Below are 20,625 nucleotides of genomic sequence, written 5' to 3' on the forward strand. Positions count from 1 at the left end.
TTTATTCATCATTGACTATATTTGAGTCTGAAAATAGCATTTAATGCTATTGATTTAATGAACCCTATTCAGCATCAGAAATCCTATTTCCCAGGACATGCATGAGTAATAATTTCTTTCTTAAAAAATGTGATCTTATTTTTATTATATAGCTGTGTAATCAGGAATTCAAAATATGTTAGAATTGAAGATTTTTAAAATTTATTTTTTCTCAATTATATCTTTATTCAAAATATCTCTTAATTTATTTTATTTATTAATTTAACTTAGAGTAACGACTGCTTTTTTATTTATGAAAATATAAAATACAAAGAGTACAAATAATTAGTTACATTTTAAATAAGGTCGATTATTGGACCCAAATTGATTACATCAAAAGTATAAAAATAAATGCAGATAATAAGTTGATGACAAATACTCTTAAGTTTAGTAGTTCACGGTTATTATTGGAATTAGTTGCGATAAGTAAGCATTATTATTACTAATAATTAGAACATATGCTATTAAATAAAAAATAATTCAAATTTACATTTATTAGAAGTTTATTGACCCATGTGAATTATTCTTAAAAATGAAAAAGAATTGAGAAGAAGGAAGTATACTCTTAAAAGCGTCTTTTATAAAAACCAATCTATAGGTTAGTTGAAAATTGATAATTAATTAAAATATAGGGATATAAAGTTAAGAATCTTAAGTTAATTGATAAATGTAAAGTAGTAGGGAAAAACTTCAAATTGAAAAAGGAAATCGAACAAATTTATGAAGATAAAAGTAAAAAACAAAAACAAAAACTACAAGCTTAAACTAAGTTATAAACTAATTGAAATAGATTGAGACAAGAAATTAAAAAAAAAAAAAACTTATATGTTAAACAAAATCACTTTTATCACACCAAATTATAAGCTAATTAAAGTATCTTATAGCAACCAATTATAAAGAAAAATTACGACATATTCATTAATATGTATGCATCCATTGCCCAATTTTTTGGTTGATAAGAAAAATGCTAACAATACATGTCAAATTACATGAAATTGAGAAATTTGTCATCTAAGACTCCATGGCCCAATGGATAAGGCGCTGGTCTACGGAACCAGAGATTCTGGGTTCGATCCCCAGTGGAGTCGTTTTTTCCTTAATATATTAAATTGTTACCGAGCTTTTATAAAAATAAAATATCTACATGTAAAAATATGTGAATGAAAATCGTAAAATGAGTTACATATTTTTTAACTTATATGAAATGCATGAATTTATATGAAAGAACGACAACAGTTCTATAAAACAAGTTTTGTTTTATTTCTAAAAAAAAATGTCAAGAAACTCAAATTGAAGTACTATTTTATAAAACAAGTTTAGTTTCTTTCAATAAAAAATTAGCATAATGTTTCAAAGCACGATTTTCACACAGAAAAAAAAAATATTGGATTTGCAGTCATGTCTCGATTTGTCTTATAAAGATAAAGAATCTTTGAAAATAAATTTTCCATTTAAAACTCAACTTACCCATTATGCTAATTTTTTTATAAAATTAATCTATTTTTATAATTACAAATGTCAATTGCAGCAAAACCCTGAACTTTCTTCAGACACTTTATAAAACTAAGTTATATTTACTTTTGTAAAAACATTATAAATTGTTGTTTTACGTTTTTTTTTAGAAGAATTTGTTGATCCATCACTTCCTTTTCTTTCCACCCAATCCATAACAAAATGGAACATTTATTATTAAAAAGTCTTAGCTCTTTTTTTTTCTTTCACCTCAATCCATCCCAAACTGAGATAGATATTTAGTGTTATATGCATTGCGACAATTCTTCAATAAAGGTATTATTATATTTACCACTCAATCTTCAATTTCTAAAACATACAAACTTCAACTCTCGAAAACATAGAAGATGTGATCATTTCAATTGTGCCACAGAAAAAATAAAATGTACCCATCAACAATGTATGCATATAAACAAATCTGTGGATATAAAATGGTATTTGATAGGTCTCGCTGCTTAGAATCTTTAAGCTACAATTATAAGTACTGAGGCAAAAATAAGGAGAGCAATGCAATCGCTCATAATTTACATTAAAAAAGAAATTTATAGGAACAAAGGTAAAGGTTTCCCACATACAGACACACTATTGGATATTTTCCATACTTTAGATACCTTAAAAGATGATGGGATAAGACACTGCTCATTAAACCAACAAAAGGGATTACAAAAATAGTTGTCTGCATTAATTATAACTCTGATATGGAAGATGGCTTCATGGAAATTACATGATCCTCAAGAAATGGCAGGATCCGTTAAATGAGTGTCATATACTGTGAGCCATGTAGGTGCAACAACTAATACCTTTTAAATGTAGTGGCCCATAATGTTCTTCACCTTGTCACTGGAGGATGCTGTTTTACATCCTTGGTGCATTCTAGTATTCTCATGCTAGTACTCTCTCTTTATTAGTTGTTGAATCTCTGACTTTGTTAGTACCTGTTACAAATACAAGACGACAATTGGGACAAGATTCAAAGGCCTTTTCTGTTACTCATAAACTTAAACATATTCGCTGATCATCAATATTCAGGGTATACATATTCATATAGAATGTTTCTTTTTGAAACTTTGTAGGACTAAGTGTTAAAAGTTTACCCCTCTTCTTGAGCTTGTTGCGGAAGCTTCTTTTCCTGCTAAATGCAGTTTCCTGTGGTAAATTGTCAACTATTACTCACAAGTATTGGAATTCATCAATGATTTATAGTGTTTGAATAATGAGTGAAGATATTAAATGTCCTTAGTTAACTCCGTCATCATACATGACCAGCATCAACAGTAAACCTCAAGACCCAATTTTACAATTACAAAATTATTTTTCTCGAAACAACCTCAATTGGTATGTTTTCCATTGCATGTGTAAGGCCAATGAATATTAAAATTTACCACAGGTTGACCACGTTTCTCAGCCCAACGAACTGCATCGACAAGTTCCCTGTTGGATTCTGTGTACATGCTAGTAACAAGTCCAATTTGACCAGCTCTAGCTGTACGACCAACCCTATGCAAAAAGTCTACAGCAGAAGTAGCAAAATCCGCCTGAAATGCATGAACCACATTGCAAATGAACATCTCTATATAATAATGAAACACAATAAAAACAGCAATACAGTAAAAAGCAGTGTCACAATAGCAGAATCAGAGTTCATAATATGGAAATAATAGAGACAGATACGTGCACGGTAGTGTAGTGATTTCAGTCCAGAGTCTCATAGTAAATAGAGTAACCCAGATAAGTGACTGAAGAAAACGAGCAGGGAGGATAATTCAATTTTTTCAGGCTACACTTGATTAGTTGTAAGAATTTAAAAGCACTTAAGTGGTATAAAATAATACTTTATCCTCAGACTGCATTCGTTCCTCCTAACCAAAAGTCAAAACTTATTTAATGTGGCCGACACTTTTTTCTTCCTAAAGGAGTTTGACTTTTAAATCATAAATAGATCCATTAACTCTGTTACTGCCTTCAGTGTGACATCTTTACATCTCACTCTGTCATCATCCTTCAATGGATTTTTTATCACAATATGTTCCTTTCTTCTCAAAGTAATGAATCAATATCGGAAGATGACAATCACCTAAATCATTAAATTACTAGTATACAGAATTACAATTTCCAGTATAAGCTTTATAGATCTTATACTTCTATCATAGTCTCATAAATCAGAAGATGCTGGAGGTCAACTTGAATAGGTTGTTTATGTCCATGTATAATTTATTTGAGACAGTATATGTGAATTGCTTGAGGAATTAAGTATCCTTTGCAGATGAATTTATATACAAATTAATAGTAGTAACGTGTCTAATTATATGAAACAAGAAAACTTTTATCAACTAACATTCAAATCACTACAAAACCAAATCAGATTCTAAAGATATTGTGAATTAGCGGGGAAATACAGCTCTAAATATGAGATATTTCCCTAACTAGGAGATGCTTTCTAACAATTTTAATTCTCAAAAAATAGTGATATTTGTTAGTGTTATTTAATAAAGCAATTTGATAAGAACCTTGGGTGAATCCACCACCAACCTAGCCATAGCAATTGGAGAGCCCAATGTCTTATAAACCCCAAACTAGAATCCCACACTTCTAATGTGGAACCCGAGTCCCGTATCTTACAATTGGATCCTAACATCCTACCAGAACTCGGCCCCAGAGCCCCCCTGGGCTGACTGTGTGCCAACCTTTTGACTAGTCCCAACAAGCACAGCCATGCTGGTATCACAATGTTGTTCATTTTGCCGCTGAGACATGGTGCATAACTTTGATACCAACCATACCACAAAAAGCCAAACCCCACACTTGAATCTCATACTTCCAATGTGAGAGTCAAGACCCATACCTAGCAACTTGCAAGTGAATCTTAACACGACAGATAACAGATCTTCGAAACAAACTACCACCCGTGGAAATGATGCAGTATTAATTGGATTAAAAACTTTGGAATTCTAATGTTTAAGTGCATTGTCTTTCTAATTTATAACATGTATAGTAGTACGTAACACCTTCATTTGATCAACATGCCGTAGTTAATATCAAATGAAATCTTTTATTTTGCTTGTTTTGAAACCTAGGATAAACAGTTCTTATCATCACAATAAAATAATTGAACCATGAAACTACTATACTAGAGTAAAAGGTGAATTATACCTGAATAACATGTAAAACATTTGGAATATCAACACCACGAGCAGCAGCATCAGTACATACAAGAACACCACCTTTATCATGAAAATCAACTAAGGTCTGTGCTCGCTCTTCCAATGTGCAATTCTTATGATAGCGTGAACATTCAATTCCAGATCGGAGTAATATCTTTGCCACAGCTTCAACAGCCTCAACAGTGTTCGCAAACACCATTGTTCTGTGAATGCCACCAGCATTAACCAAATCTTCAGATCTGAAACTGTGATTCACAGCCTTTATGAGTTCATCCACTTGAGTATCAACGGTAACTTCTATCCATTTTTGTTCCAATCTGAAAATTGAAAACAATAACATCAAATTTAAAAAAGAAAAACATGGCCAAAGGATTAGTTAGATCTCAAAATAACACGAGTTCAAAAGATGCAGAGCATATAGTTCATATCTTTTTCAACAAATGGACAAAAATCCTGTGTTGGAGAAGCCATATTTATGCCCTACCAAAGAGGATAAATGAATGATTTCAAAATCTCTCAAATGCTAATTAGAAGGACATCATTTCAATTCTGTTTCATAGACGAGAAACTAATTTGAAGAGAGAATTTAGAAATGGGGAAAATAGACTTTTAGAACCTAAGTTGCACAGTTTGTTTTCATCCAAGTCTAACCACAACTGGAAAATTTCTCCACCCTTTTTAGTCAAAGGGCCTGGCTAGTACTACATTTTCCAGTAACCCTTTTACAACTAAATTTTTCCAGTCACTTGAGTGGAGTCACTTCAATCTTCCAGCCATACACTAATACTGGATAGAAATATAAAACTACTTATTGGCCTCAGTCTAATAACTTAAACATGTGAAGAATTAGTATTTGGTATGGCATCAATGCATCCACAACTGAGTTATTAATTTTTTATTCATAACAAAAATAAACTTTTACCCAAAAGTAAAGTGGTAAAGTGCCTCATTCATGATTCAAGCCCAAAAGGCTCTTGCTATGAAATAATAAATGTTCTCATACAAGCTAAAATGTCTGAAATAATTCTTCACTGTCTACTGATATTCAATTTAAGTAAACCTGAACTATGTGTGAAGGTAGACTAGTGAACATACTTCTAAGGAATTTATCCCAATATTCCAACAGGCAGTAAACTAGATTATTAAAATAGTCCTACAATTTCTGATTATAGTTGTCTTTTAACTTATACTTTTCTCCGCATACATTCCTGTTATCTCATCTCCAGTTCAGAATCAATGGAATCATCATTAAGACATTTAAGCATTTTCCTATTCTAATTCTTGAAAAATACATGTCAATGTTTCACTGGGAGCGGCCGAATAACAATGTGAAAAACTGAGATGCCTTGATTGATAATAAGATAAAAAAATAAACCTCGGATTGTGGCAATGAAGATAGTTCCCACAAACCCACTCAGCATCAGGAAACATATATTTCAATATCCCTCCAGCTGTCTTCTTTCCATTCACTGGAAGTGTAGCAGCAACAAAAACATACTGTTTACTACGCTCATATGTTTTTCTCACTCTCCTCCAGTCTCTTTGTTTAACAGATGTGTCTTCATTATTAATATCAACAATATCATCCTCTTTATCAGTGTCATCCTCTTCTAAGGTGGCTTCGATTTGTAGTTCATCTTCACCTTCTTCAAAAGCATCTTCTGATGACAAGGAAGATTCAGGTTTCATTGAAAACTCTGCTACTGATTTTTTTGATCGAGACAAGACTTTCTCATCGAAGCGGAGCAAGTTTATCAAGCGGATTACTTTATTCTGGAAGCTCCCACATAGAAGCATGTCGGCTTCATCAAACACCTGACAGTTAGAAATATAAAGTAATAACCATACATATAATAAGAGTCATAGTTTAACTCATATATCTTTTACAGTAACACATAAGATCTGAAACATACCACATATTTAACACCACGCATAAATTGCATGCGGCGGGTTCTATCAAGGTCAACATAATTCAGAAGGGCAGCAGGTGTTGTCACAATGACATCAGGTTCCCGAATTGGCCATCCCTGGTCAAAATGATTCTTATTATTGAAAATTCAAGAAAAGCATACTATAAATTCCATATAACCATAAATATTGTTCGATCACTACCTGCCTACCACAAATAGCAGCCACACTGACTATCGCCTCACCATCATCCCTACGTAGACTGCTGGCCATCCTAACTACCTGCTCACAAAGTTGCACATTCGGACAAAGGATGAGCAGAACTTTCTGTGTCGGGGTCCCTTCCTGATCAGACATAGCATGTAGAGAATGTTCCTGGGCATCCCTTAGCTTATCAATAAGAGGAACTAGGTAACTGTATGTCTTACCACTCCCAGTCTCCGCGGCAATAACAACATCCTTCCCTGACATCACAGACGGTACTGAAGAAGCCTGAACACAAATCAGTGATGTAAACATCATAAGCCCCAGCACCCAATAAATAAAAAGGACAAAACATAGAGTTGGGCTTTTAGTGTTCTTCTGCAATCAGACTCGAAATTTCATCTCAGTAACCTAAGCCAACATTTTTACTGTGAACCTGGTTGGATGACAGCAACAAAAACGCCTAAATAACTGCATTTGAATTTTGTCCAGATAAAGAAAGGAAAACAAAAATAAGCTATCAGCTACGCTTCCAACCCCTTGGTCTAGCTTCCCAATTCATTTTGTTTTGGATTTGTTTTCCTAATCTCATCAAATGATAAGTAAGTATAAACACAAAAAGTAAAAAAGATCATTTTTTTAACGAATGGGGTCATTCAATTTCCTGTGAAAAACACGAAGGGAGCATGAATTGACAAAAGGGCAACGTGGAAACAAGCGAGAATGAATACAAGGAAGGTGGAAAAGAGGAGAAGGGACCTGAACGAGAGAAGGTCTATTGAGGCCAATATCAGAGAGCGCTCTAGAAATAGTATCAGAGAGACCGAGTGCAGTCCAGGAAACGTTTTCTTCTGCGAAGAAAGTGTCTCTGCCATTGGAAACTTGTGATGATGAAGCTGATGCAACAGCACTAACAAAGGGTCTGGCATGTGTTTGGCGTAGAGTGGTTAGAGAGAAGGGACGAGGTTTGAATACAGAAGGGAAGGTTGGATTGAGGAAGTGGGAGAAGAAATGGTAGCGAATTGGTGGGTTTTGGAGATGAAGCATCAAAGCAGAACGAGTGACAATCATTGCAACTTTCTTCTTCACTCAAAAATTATCTCTTTCGTTTCAAGGAGACAAACAATCACATAACACGATAATGCTCATGGAATTTAGGGTTTAGGGTTTTAGGTAGATTCTATGAGTTTTTGTCGATGAATAATAAAGAATATTTTGTGCTCTTTAATTCATTTTGCTTCCAAATTAATCATTCTGTACAAATAGTTTTCTTAATAAAACAAATTAACAAAAGGAAAACGATAACTTGACAGAATAATTTTGACAAATTATTTTGTTTTGTTAAAAATTAAATTTCTCAAAGAATAATTTTTCGTTAATAAATTACACGTCCGTAACTCACCAAAATTTGGATCGGTACTTCAAAGTCAAGCAACATGGTACTATCACCACTTTATATATTTCTTTGCGCTGCCTTTTTAAACTAAAATACGTCATATTCCATTTACCAAAAATAGTTAAATTAAGATTATAGTTAGCATTGAAAATCGTAATATGAATAGTAAATTTACTTTTTATAATAATAATGATAAATTGTTAAAATAAAATAAATTCATTTATTAATATTTTATCAAATTTAATTTTACAAAATTAATCACAAATATCTTATAAATGTAATAGAAAAAAGTGTTTTATTTTAATTAGGTCTTATTTTTATTAATTGAAATTCAGTGAAAGTAAATGGTATAACAAGAAATATCCTGTATTTCTAATTTGATTTGAATTTTGTTTAATTAAATTTTTATTTATTAACTTTAATTAGATTTTATTTTAACTAAAATTCATTCAAGGTGAATGTTACCAATAATGTAAAATGTTAATTTTAATTAAGTTAAACACACACAAAATTGTCAATTTTAATAGTATTTATTCTTAATTGGATGGTATGACAACTTATAATATACATAATATTGAATTTTTAATTACATTAAATTTCAATTATATTTATTTTTTATTTAAACAGAATAATTCATCTAAGAATGTGTATAGCAGAAAAAACAACAACAATTTATACGATTACAATTTTGTTAATTATAAAACTAAATTGTAAAATTTTACTATTTAAATCTCAATTTTAACTATTTTAGATAATTGTTTATCATTTGTCATTAAAAATGTTTTTATTACAGTATATGTATCTTTCCATTTTCAAGATGCCACCAGTACTATAAATGATTGATACTTTATGGTAACTTTCAACTTTTGAAATTTCTTATCATAACAGTTTAGCTTTCCTGTCATAGCGTCGTATACACTCAAATAATATTTTATTATTTAAAAATCGTCATATATTAATAAAAAGTTGGATGATGGAATCTGTTTTTGTTATTTCGGTCGACACCGCTTATTTAAATAGATATATATCTAATGGTTGTGGTGACTTTTACCCGCCTACGTATGGGTTATTTTATTATTTTAAAATTATACGGTAATTAGAAGCCCATGTATTTTTGCGTCGCGCTGAATTGGAGAAACATTTTAAAAAAATACAGTGTGTTGGTTCGGTTTTCTCTCATCTTTCTCCTTCCCTGCAACGTTCTTCTTCGACCAGGTTACACAAACACAAAGGTATTTCTTTCCCAAGAGTTTTTTCTTTCCCAAAAGGCTATTCTTCCATAAAGGTTGTTGGATAACGGACTTCTCGAGAGTGGTTTGGGTTGTTGGACGCGACGGGTTTGCCGGAAACTGGTGGGTATCATTTGGTGCATTGCTTGGGCGCACTCTTGGTGGCGTAGTTCTTGGTTCATTAAAGGTCATTCACACAAGGAACATTTGCCTAGTAGGTTATCGTCTAAAACCCCTGTTTGAATGCGGTTAGTTCCGAAATGGTTATTGGTTGAATGTATGGCTTTGATTCCATTGTAGAATGATTTTTCTTCACTTGAAGTCATTGTTTAATTTGCGGATGTGGTTGAAGATTGTGTATGTGGTTTAATGTGGTTAAAATTTATTTTTTTTTGCTTATTTCATTTTGCAATCATGATTGTGGGGTCCTGGTATTGAAATTTATAGAGATGTGGGATGGTGTAAGCAAATTTGATGGCAAATCCCTGCCTGACTACACTACTGTAAGTTTACCTATATAATATATTTTATTGTTTATAGTGTTTCTTTGAAGATTACATTTGATAACATTATCTTCATGTTCTTTTTAGGAGGAGCTGCAATTAATTAGACAGAAATTCGTTTGTGATTGGGTTTTACATGAAGATAATGTCCATCGCGATGAAGTTATTCAGCACTACGATCTGCTCATGAAGAAATAGCTGTTGTAAATGTAGAAGTTTGTGGTTTTGCATACAACATAATTCTGTGGTTGTATTGTTTTGGAGACTAAGATTATGAATTTGGGCTTTGATGGAATGCAATAACAGGATTTTTGAGATAATTGTAGATAGGTATTGTTAGAATGAGGTAAACGCAGGAAATGAATGTACTCATTGTATATTTAGTTTGGAAACTTGGATGAAATAGAAACTGATACATTGGAAACTGTTATTTGACTTGCAATGTGTTATGCAGTCTTCGAACTAAAAGTGTCATTGAAAAACCCACTTATGTAGGCACAATAATATATATTGTTGAATCATTTGTTGGAGTTAATATGTAGTTTGTACATTGACAGATTTATTCATGATTTGATGGTAATCTAACCATTTGAATGTGAATGCCATTGATGACAAATGAAATTTGTTGTGAAAAGACAGTTATACAGGGTGAACAATATACTTAATTTTAGGAAGACAAATGTTAATTTTTTATTGTATTAAATTTTAGTTCATTCATTGACAGAGGTTTACTGATGAATGGTTTATGTGGATGACTTTTGTATTGTCTCCAAACTAGATTTTATGTAAAAATACACTTGAAAACCAGTTCCAGTACTGGTCGTACCAAAACTTGAGTTGAAAAAGACACTTATTGAATTAGAAAAGTACACTTCATTCTCGTACCACAAATGTTGGTTTTTTTTTGTATCTTCATTTGCACTCACTTGTTTAAGTTGTTTGTTGATGATTCAAGTTGATGGAATTATTTGGATGGCTTTTGCATTGTTTCCAAACCAGATTTTATGTAAAAATACACTTGAGAACCAATTCCAGTACTGCTCGTACCAAAACTTGACTTGAAAAAGGCACTTATTGAATTAGAAAAGTGCATTTCATTCTCGTACCAGAGAAGTTATTTTTTTTTCTATCTTCAATTTCAATCACTTCTTTAAGTTGTTTGTTGATGATTCATGGTGATGAAATTATTTGGATAACTTTTGCATTGTCTCGAAACTAGATTTTATGGAAAAATACACTTGAAAACCATTTCTAGTACTGCTCGTACCAAAAGTTGAGTTGAAAAAGACACTTATTGAATAAGAAAAGTATACTTCATTCTCGTACCAAAGAAGCTGGTTTTTTTTATCTTCAATTTCAATCACTTCTTTAAACGATGATGGAATTATTTGGATGGCTTTTGCAATGTGTCCAAACAAGTTTTTATGTAAAAATACACTTGAAAACCAGTTCCAATACTGCTCGTACCAAAACTTGACTTGAAAAAGGCACTTATTGAATTAGAAAAGTACACTTCATTCTCGTACTAGAAAAGTTGGTTTTTTTTTATCTTCAATTCCAATCACTTCTTTAAGTTGTTAGCTGATGATTCATGGTGATGAAATTATTTGGATGGCTTTTGTATTGTGTCCAACTGTAAAAATACACTTGAAAACCATTTTCAGTATTGCTCATACCAAAAGTTGAGTTGAAAAAAACACTTATTGAATAAGAAAAGTACACTTCATTCTCGTACAAGAGAAATTGATTTTTTTTTCTATCTTCAATTTCAATAACTTCTTTAAGTTGTTTGCTGATGATTCACGATGATGGAATTATTGGGATGACTTTTGCATTGTGTCCAAACCAGACTTTCTGTAAAAATACACTTGAAAACCATTTCCAGTACTGCTCGTACCAAAAGTTGAGTTGAAAAAGACACTTATTGAATAAGAAAAGTACACGTCATTCTCGTACCGGAGTAGTTGGTTTTTTTTTCTATCTTCAATTCCAATCACTTCTTTAAGTTGTTTGCTGATGATTCAAGGTGATGAAATTATTTGGATGGCTTTTACATTGTCTTCAAACCAGATTTTATGTAAAAATACACTTGAGAACCAGTTCCAGTACTGCTCGTACCAAAACTTGACTTGAAAAAGACACTTATTGAATTAGAAAAGTACACTTCATTCTAATACCACAAGGAAGACATATAATTAAAGTAGGACCTCATTCACCACAAAATACAAATATCAGATTTAACAAAAAACTTCAACATTCATAACATCACATCTAATTGTTTAAACATCATAGTTACTCGTCACACAAACATTTGTTAACAAAGACAATAATGAATTCATCGGCATTAGCGTGATCCACTTCAAAGAGCACACAATCTCCTTCTTTCAATTGATGTTAATTGCAAAATTCCTTCCAGCCCTTCCCAATTTTGGTGGAGCGGAGTGAATATGAAATTAGAAGTTTGCATACTACATCACCATTAGGACCACTAAGAACGACTTGATTGATATGTTTGCTCCTGATCAAGGTAGCAAATTTGGTGTTAAGGTCCTGATTGGCAAAAAACATAATTTTTTTTTAGTATCCCAATTAATGTGAGGTTAACATGTGCTTAATGAAAATAAAAAACTTGACATATAGATGAGACCCTCGACTTTGATATTTGGTCAACCTCACACAAAAGATTGTGTCATGAAACTCAGTGGCGGCATGGCGCAAATACCTCTGTATGTTAAGTTCAGTACATGTCCCTAGAAACACGGTGATCTCAAAACGGTTGTTCCCAGTGTAACGGAACTGGACATGACGATCACCGGAAATGTGATAATCTCTTCGAATGTCCATCCAGCCATGAGTGAAAAATAGGGTTTCAATCGTGGAAGAAGAACATACGATAATAGGGTTTCATTTGGAGAAAAAACAACACAAAAATACGGGATTACAATCGGGGAAGTAAAACATACCAAATTGGCTTTTGATTTGGAGAAGAAGAACACCAAAATTAGGGTTTCCAATTGTCGATGAAGCTGCTCCCAGCGATTAGCAGCGATCGACAGCCACAAAGCCCACCTCTGTTTTTCTTTCCCAAAACCGCACTCTCGCTTTTCTCTAAACCGTAACGTTCACTTCTTTTTTTTTTTTAGTTTTTCTGTGCAGTGCGTGATCTTCAAACCACAACATTCACTCTCGCTTTTCTCACGCGCTATTTCTCTTTTCTTATTTAAAAATTATAAAATAACTCATATCATGTAGGCGGATAAAAATTGGATCAACTAAGCGAGACATTCTATCATTATCCTTAATAAAAAGTTGGACGATGGAATCGATGGAATCTGTTTTTGTTATTTCGGTCGACACCGCTTATTTAAATAGATATATATATATATATATATATATATATATATATATATCTGATGGTTGTGGTGACTTTTCGAAATGGAGAGCCTATATAGGATGAAACAATGTGATGCTGTTTTAAATTTTAAGCTTTCTCTTTTCCACCTTTTCTGATAAAATAAAAATTAGTTGTCTGTCGATCTGTTCTTCCCATTGCCACAACTGTTTCTTATACTTCCCTTTTGCATATATATATCTCCACCTTCATTTCATTTGATTCAACTCACATGCCATGTTGACATTCAATTCTCTTCATCTGGGAACTGGGTATTAATTTTTATGCCACCCATTTGTTTGTTTTAAGTTCATACTGCAATTTTAGTGGCTGGAGATTTACCCTGTATGTGTTTCATATTTGTTTCCCTTGCGGCCATCTTTCATCACAGTTAATACTTGTTCAGGTGTTAAAAAGATACTAAACGAGGAGAATTCTCGCAGCAAAAGTTGGAACCTTAGTTTGCAAGACTGTAATGAACTAACCCTTTTCGTTAAACCCGACTATAGCTGGTTTTTTTAATGTTTTATTTTCTTCTGGGAAGAGGGTAGGTGTTGATTAATATGGCAGTCTCTGATTTCATTTTATAATTTTGGAAATTTTTCAGATGATGATGATGATACGTGGGATGTGGAAGTCAAGAGAGCTATTTTTCTCTTTTCTTGTTCTTGCAACCTTTCAGCTAGCAGTGTCAGATGAGCACCAACCTCTCTCCAAAGTTGCCATTCATGAAACAACACTTGCTCTTGATGAACGTGCTTATATCAAAGCCACTCCTAATGTCCTTGGCTTGACGGTACGCTTTGACTGCACTTTTGAATTTTTTTTAGTTTTTAGCCGCTTCATTTTTTGCTCCTACGATGAAAATAAGTTCTGGTAGCAGAAATTGATGGATCCTGCTTGCAACTGTTTAGGGACAAAATACAGAATGGGTTACGCTGCAATACAGTAATCCAAAACCCACTGTAGAAGATTGGATTGGAGTGTTTTCTCCTGCAAACTTCAGGTAGGCTTCACATCATGATCTTGCTCGTGTATAAGTATGAGTTACGAATCAAGAGTCTCGTTCCATTCATTAATTGGGAATCCAATGTTTCACATGTTCCAGTGCTTCTACATGCCCTGCTGAAAACACACGGGTGGATCCCCCATTTCTATGTTCTGCGCCTATCAAGGTTGGTGTGACACAGAGATCCTTAGCTGAAGAAAGTTTTGAAGTTAAAATGTTTTGATGTTAAACTCTTTTCCTTTTTTGATTTCAGTATCAATATGCCAATTTCTCAAGTACTAGTTACAAGACCACAGGAAAAGGTTCCTTGAAGCTTCAGTTGATTAATCAGAGATCCGACTTCTCATTTGCCCTTTTCACAGGTGGCTTGACAAGTGTATGCATATAAACTCCTCTACCCTTTAATCCTCCCGTTTATCAAATAAATATATGTATTATGATTGTAGATTTGTTAATGAAAACCGTTATAATTCAACTATTTGGAGCTCTATTCATCTTATAGTTCAAGGGATTCTAGGCTAATGTCACCATGCTCATACCATCCTATTGTTCATCTCCGATTTATCTGAGCATCTCATAGACGGCTCCATCTTTCATAATATCTGAGATGGTTCCAGTCATCTTCTTGCGCTGTAAAACAGCCATAACTCTTTCTCCCACTTCCCATGAAAAGAAATTCCTACCAGTACGCATACATACATTTTGTGGACTTCTGTTGCAAATTCTATTTATAAAGTATTTGTGACAGTCTACTCCCTGCCCCAACGCAGTGGTGTTAGGTTAGTTTGATTGTTTTGTCCTGTTTGCATATGTAACTATTTTTCGTTTGTGACAAGAAATGTGGATTTTGAGCTGAACCTTATCTTTCTATTTATTCTTTTTAAAATTATTTTTGACAGCCAAAGCTCGTTGCCGTGTCAAATAAAGTATCATTCATCAATCCGAATGCACCACTATATCCCCGATTAGCACAAGGGAAAACATGGAATGAAGTAAGTTTAAGCTCCCTATATTACAATTTCAAAACTGCCTCTTTTTTTTATCAGATTTGGATATTATTCGCATGAGTATTAGTGCTGCAGGAGCTTGCTCTGATTAGAACTCAAAGTCTTTCTTAGAATGATGTTTGTTGGTAAATGCGTGTGTGTTGGAGCCCAACAAGTTTATGGGCCAAAAGAGCCAGTGGTCCATGAGGGGCATGAGACACCTGAGGCATGGAGGGTGTATGTGCCTAAAACGAAGAAGGGAAATCCTAAAGTTGAGGTGCCATGAGTAGTGGAGAGGTTGTTAAACATATGAGAGTATTTTTATTATTTAGATTCGTGAGCAAGTGGGGAATGGGCATTCTGTTATTTTTTTGATATTTTGTTAGAGCTATGCTCTAGAACATTGGAGGCTTCGATTTCTTGTAGTTTCCTTTTGATTGCAAAGGATAAATAGTTCTCCACTTTCTTGATATTTTCCGCTTCTGCATATACCACGTTAATATTGGTCCGTAACACTATATATTGGATTAAGAATATCTAGGATTATCAATAGATTATTTACTTTATTCTTGTAACAGATGACTGTAACATGGACAAGTGGATATGGAATCAGCGAAGCTGAACCTTTTGTTGAATGGGGCCCTAAAGGAGGGAACCATGTGAAATCTCCTGCTGGGACACTGACTTTTGATCGCAACACAATGTGTGGTATGCAACTCTTCTGCTACCTTCTAGTGTCAATTTTAACTATATTTGAGTCATAGGTACTTTTGGGATGGAAAATCATGTTTATTGTGTCGGTAATAGTATTTGAATTTTAAAATGTGGATGGCTATTTGCAAATTCCATTCATAAAGAGGAAGTAGTGGAATTGAAAACGTTCACTTTCTTATATTCATGTATATATGTAGGTGCACCAGCAAGAACTGTTGGATGGCGTGACCCAGGATATACACACACTAGTTTTCTGAAGGAGTTGTGGCCCAACAGAGAGTATGTTATATCTTATTTGAGAATAATTATAATTGCTTGCTTGACAACTGATATTCTTAATTTGCTACTCTATTTTTTAATTTCACAATAGGATCTACTTCAACTTTTGGTGAGATATTTTAGTTTCTGATAAAATATTTTATTGTATGTCCACTCATTCACTACAACACAGCTTACGCACATGTTGGCAATTTTATTACCTTACAAAAGCTTCATTTAGTAAGACTTCCTTTTGAGTTAAGGTGCACCTTCCAACCATAACATTACTAGAAATGATCCCTGTTTAATCCATTTGATTTTCACAAATTTATGCAGAACATCATGCAAGATATATAAATTTATTCACAACTACTTTTAATTAATAAGTGCAAACTCTCTGATTGACATATTAGGGAATTACTAAGATAAACTGTAGGCTCTGATGCCATGTCAAATTCAACTTAAAACTAATTGGCAGTAAGTGAGGTTGTCCAACAGATATATAAACTGCACTCTAAGAATTAAGGCATGCAATGCGAGATTTTCCGACAATTAGAACATAAAAAAGCTAACATATTTAAACATGAATATCTTGCAATTTCGGTGTTTGGAATTACTTCTAATTGGTAAGTAATTATGAGTGCTGACGCTGTAGTGTATCAGAATATTATTGTGATGAACGGAAATATATGCTGATGGATAACTTCATTCAGTGAAAACAGGAATATGTATCCTTCAAATTCCAATGTTTGGAGTTCTTATAAATGATTAAATGGGAAATTTCATCAAGATAACCACTGTCAAGTAACTAAGATATTTGATGAGATTTTATTTTATTAGAAAGGATTGACTCCAAATATGCAACTATTTTCCTACGTGACTTGTATTATTATAAGAAACCAAACGCTATGTTGGGTGTGGTTCTATTTGGTTGAAGTGGAAGAATAGCCACTATCATGAAACCAAGAAATTTGCATGTGATTCAAGTAGAAAGGATTTGGCACCAAATATACTTCTTTTTCCCCGCATGACTTGTATTATCATAAGTAACATAACTATATATTGGTTCAAAACTAAATATTCTGGTACGAAGGGACATCTTGATTTTATTAGCAGCAGTTCACTGTGCACGAACCCCAAATTGCAATGTATTTTTTTTTCTATTTTCAGGTACATATACAAGCTGGGGCATAGACTATTTAATGGTACAGTAATATGGAGCGAAGAATACCAGTTCAAAGCATCTCCTTTTCCAGGTCAAAATTCCTTGCAACGTGTAGTCATATTCGGTGATATGGGAAAGGTAATTTTCTTTCCTTTTTATTTTCTCTCGTGGCTCTTCTAGTTATAACCATGTTCTGAAATCTGGAGATACCATTTGTATAAATGAATTCATAATTACATATAGGCAAAAGAGAAAAGATTGATCGGGTTGATTTAAATCTCTTACTTCTTTGTCTTCTTCTGATCCATAGGTTATTCCAATTATATCTACTCTCCTTTATTTTATGTTATTTTATATTTGAATTTAACTTACATATTTTGCATTGTCAAAATATTTATACCCTGGAAAGCTATCAGGTGTTCTTATTTCTGATTTAATTACTGATTACTCTACTTTTTATTTTCTTATCTTACACGCAGGCAGAAGCTGATGGCTCCAATGAATTTAATAATTACCAGCCTGGCTCACTCAACACTACTAAACAGATTATAAAAGACTTAAAAGACGTAGATATAGTCTTCCACATTGGTGATTTATGCTATGCGTCTGGATACCTTTCACAGTGGGATCAGTTTACTGCTCAAATTGAGCCAATTGCATCAACTGTACCATATATGACGGCAAGGTTTGACTTGTCATGCATGAGTTGCATTTTCGTATGTTTACTGCTACTCGATTATGTCATTTAATGCTTTTCATTTGTTGCTTTTAGTGGCAATCATGAACGTGACTGGCCAGGGACTGGATCATTTTATGGAACCATGGATTCTGGTGGTGAATGTGGTGTACCGTCTCAAACCATGTTTTATGTACCAGCTGAGAACAGGGAAAAATTCTGGTAAAATATCTGTATAATTTCAACCTTTCAGCATCTGTGTTTAATAAGTTCCCTTTTATAAAACTCTAATGGACGTAGGCATTTAGCATCTTTCACATGTATTCAAAACATCAAAGTTGCATAGCCGTGCCCTTCTCTTGCACCAAATAACTAAGTTAACCTATTAAACTAAGTCAACCTATTCATAAAAATGAAGTAAATTTTGTTAGCTTCTTGAGTATACGGACAAAAAAATGTTAATGATGCTATTTATTTCCTCCCAGAAAGATCTTCAAAAATTACTTTACTTTGCCAGGTATTCAACTGACTATGGTATGTTCAGATTCTGCATAGCTAACACAGAACTCGATTGGAGAAAAGGATCAGAACAGTATAAGTTCATTGAAAATTGCCTAGCTTCGGTTGACCGACAGAAACAGCCATGGCTGATATTTCTTGCGCATAGGGTGCTTGGTTATTCTTCTGCAGACTTCTATGTTGCAGAAGGCTCTTTTGAAGAACCAATGGGAAGGGAAGACCTTCAATATCTCTGGCAAAAGTATAAGGTTGACATAGCAATGTATGGACATGTCCATAACTATGAAAGAACTTGCCCTGTGTATGAGGTATTTTGTCTAACTTCAGAGATAGATAGTTTTTACTTTGTTCCTTTAGTTCCCTGTAGAAGCTCTAGATGAGTATATGCTATGGCTTGAAAATAGCTTTCTCCATTTGGAAGTGTACAACTCATCTTGTCCTTTTCTTGTTGGTCACTTTACTCACTGTCAGTTTGGTTATCAAGACAGACATTAGATTATGGTCATTTTGTTATTAAAATATTTCTTACTTGTTAGCTTTGTATACTTTTGGTACGTTAACTTTTTACCAATATAAATTTGAATGCCACAATAATAAGATAAATTCTACCACTTTATTATCTAAAATAACTTTGCATCTTTTTTAACTACATGAAGATTAATTTAATACAGGGTGTTATAGTTGTGTCGTAGCTTATGATTATTAACTTCATCATATTCCTGTATTTATGCGGTATCGAATCTGAGCTTTCTAGCCGTCACTTTGTCATCAAGAATCAAAATGATTGAATTATGACACTTTTTTCTTGTTTTCTGTTATCATTAAACATGAAAAAATAACTGCCATTTTCCTTACACAGAACATCTGCACCAGTAAAGAGAAGCACAATTACAAGGGCCCCTTGAATGGTACAATACATCTAGTGGTTGGGGGAGGAGGAGCATCCCTTGCTGATTTTGCTCCCATAAACACAAGATGGAGTATATTTAAAGACCATGACTTTGGATTTGTCAAGCTTACAGCATTTGACCAATCAAACCTGTTGCTTGAATACAAGAAAAGCAGTGATGGAGAAGTTTATGACTCTTTCAGAATATCCAGGGAGTACAGGGATATCTTGGCTTGCACTGTTGATAATTGTCCACCTACAACTCTAGCATCATGATCTACAAAGGTAAAGAAAATTTGTTGGTTAAGTTATTGCTTTTATTGGTTGAATAAAAAGCTCCATATGATCTTAATCAAGTGAGGCAACTGAAGTGTTTGGTTTAAAGTTAAAGTTTGGAATTTATACGGTCTAAGAGAAGCCACTCATTGTTGAAGTCATGCTTGCTTTAAGATGAAAACCCCACTGTTACAATGAACAGGAAATTATATATCACATTCTTGGGGTATGTTAAATAACCACGGTCGCGTGCTCCTTGTTTCAGAGGCTGGAACATCAAGTCATTGTAGTTTTGTTCACAATATTTATCTTTCTCAGAAAGCTAAACTATAAATGAAAGTTTGATATTCATACTTAAAATCAGTTTTTTTGTTGAGACTTGTCATGTGAAATTTGGATTTTTATGTTCGGATATTCCATATCGATTAAAAATAAGATGAGTTTATAATATATATTTAAAATGATCTCAAATTTTATTTTATAAATTAGTTTTATAGAATTTAGTCTAAGTTAAAATCCACTTCTTATCGTACTAATAAATTTTTTAAATTAGAAATATTTGTTTATCATTTTAGAAATTATAAAATTTATTTAAAGTTCTCAAATTTTATTTAGGTTGATTTAACCTAATATGTAACATATTAACCTTATAAATTTAAATAATTTAAAGGTTTATCAATAGAAAAATAAATATTAAATTTGAATATTTATGGAAAAAAAAAGTCAACTGGAAAGTTGATAGATACAAAAAATTGCAATACTGGTCATGTTTGATATGATATTGTTTCGA

General features: G+C 33.0%; 2 protein-coding genes and 1 non-coding gene across 5 annotated transcripts; 2 read left to right on the forward strand and 1 right to left on the reverse strand.

The window, feature by feature from the left end:
- Positions 1-1,054: 1,054 nt before the first annotated feature.
- Positions 1,055-1,127, forward strand: TRNAR-ACG (transfer RNA arginine (anticodon ACG)). Its single transcript has one exon. It is a non-coding gene; the product is annotated as a tRNA-Arg (tRNA).
- An 825-nt stretch (positions 1,128-1,952) lies between these two features.
- On the reverse strand, positions 1,953-8,015 carry EMB3108 (DEA(D/H)-box RNA helicase family protein). Its single transcript, XM_028064915.2, has 8 exons — positions 7,584-8,015; positions 6,825-7,112; positions 6,626-6,739; positions 6,088-6,527; positions 4,702-5,029; positions 2,934-3,086; positions 2,646-2,697; positions 1,953-2,486 (listed from the first exon to the last, which is right to left on the reverse strand). The coding sequence occupies exons 1-8, from the start codon at positions 7,893-7,895 to the stop codon at positions 2,434-2,436; spliced, it is 1,740 nt and encodes a 579-aa protein (XP_027920716.1). The 5' UTR covers positions 7,896-8,015; the 3' UTR covers positions 1,953-2,433.
- Positions 8,016-13,388: 5,373 nt separating this feature from the next.
- On the forward strand, positions 13,389-20,211 carry LOC114178965 (putative inactive purple acid phosphatase 1). Of its 3 annotated transcripts, none has more exons than XM_028065122.2 (14): positions 13,392-13,615; positions 13,750-13,815; positions 13,951-14,139; positions 14,258-14,349; positions 14,452-14,518; positions 14,606-14,728; positions 15,252-15,344; positions 15,917-16,046; positions 16,250-16,331; positions 17,481-17,613; positions 17,955-18,160; positions 18,248-18,373; positions 18,669-18,978; positions 19,530-20,211. In XM_028065122.2, the coding sequence occupies exons 3-14, from the start codon at positions 13,951-13,953 to the stop codon at positions 19,833-19,835; spliced, it is 1,857 nt and encodes a 618-aa protein (XP_027920923.1). In that variant the 5' UTR covers positions 13,392-13,615; positions 13,750-13,815; the 3' UTR covers positions 19,836-20,211. The 3 variants fall into 3 exon arrangements, with proteins under 3 accessions (XP_027920925.1, XP_027920923.1, XP_027920924.1); XM_028065123.2 differs by having other exon boundaries at positions 13,407-13,615; positions 13,735-13,815; XM_028065124.2 differs by lacking the exon at positions 13,750-13,815 and having other exon boundaries at positions 13,389-13,615.
- Positions 20,212-20,625: the final 414 nt, after the last annotated feature.

The sequence above is a fragment of the Vigna unguiculata genome, chromosome 3 (genome assembly GCF_037176805.1).
Source record: "Vigna unguiculata cultivar grain cowpea cultivar isolate G323 ecotype 2 chromosome 3, ASM3717680v1, whole genome shotgun sequence".
Classification (NCBI taxonomy): domain Eukaryota; kingdom Viridiplantae; phylum Streptophyta; class Magnoliopsida; order Fabales; family Fabaceae; genus Vigna; species Vigna unguiculata.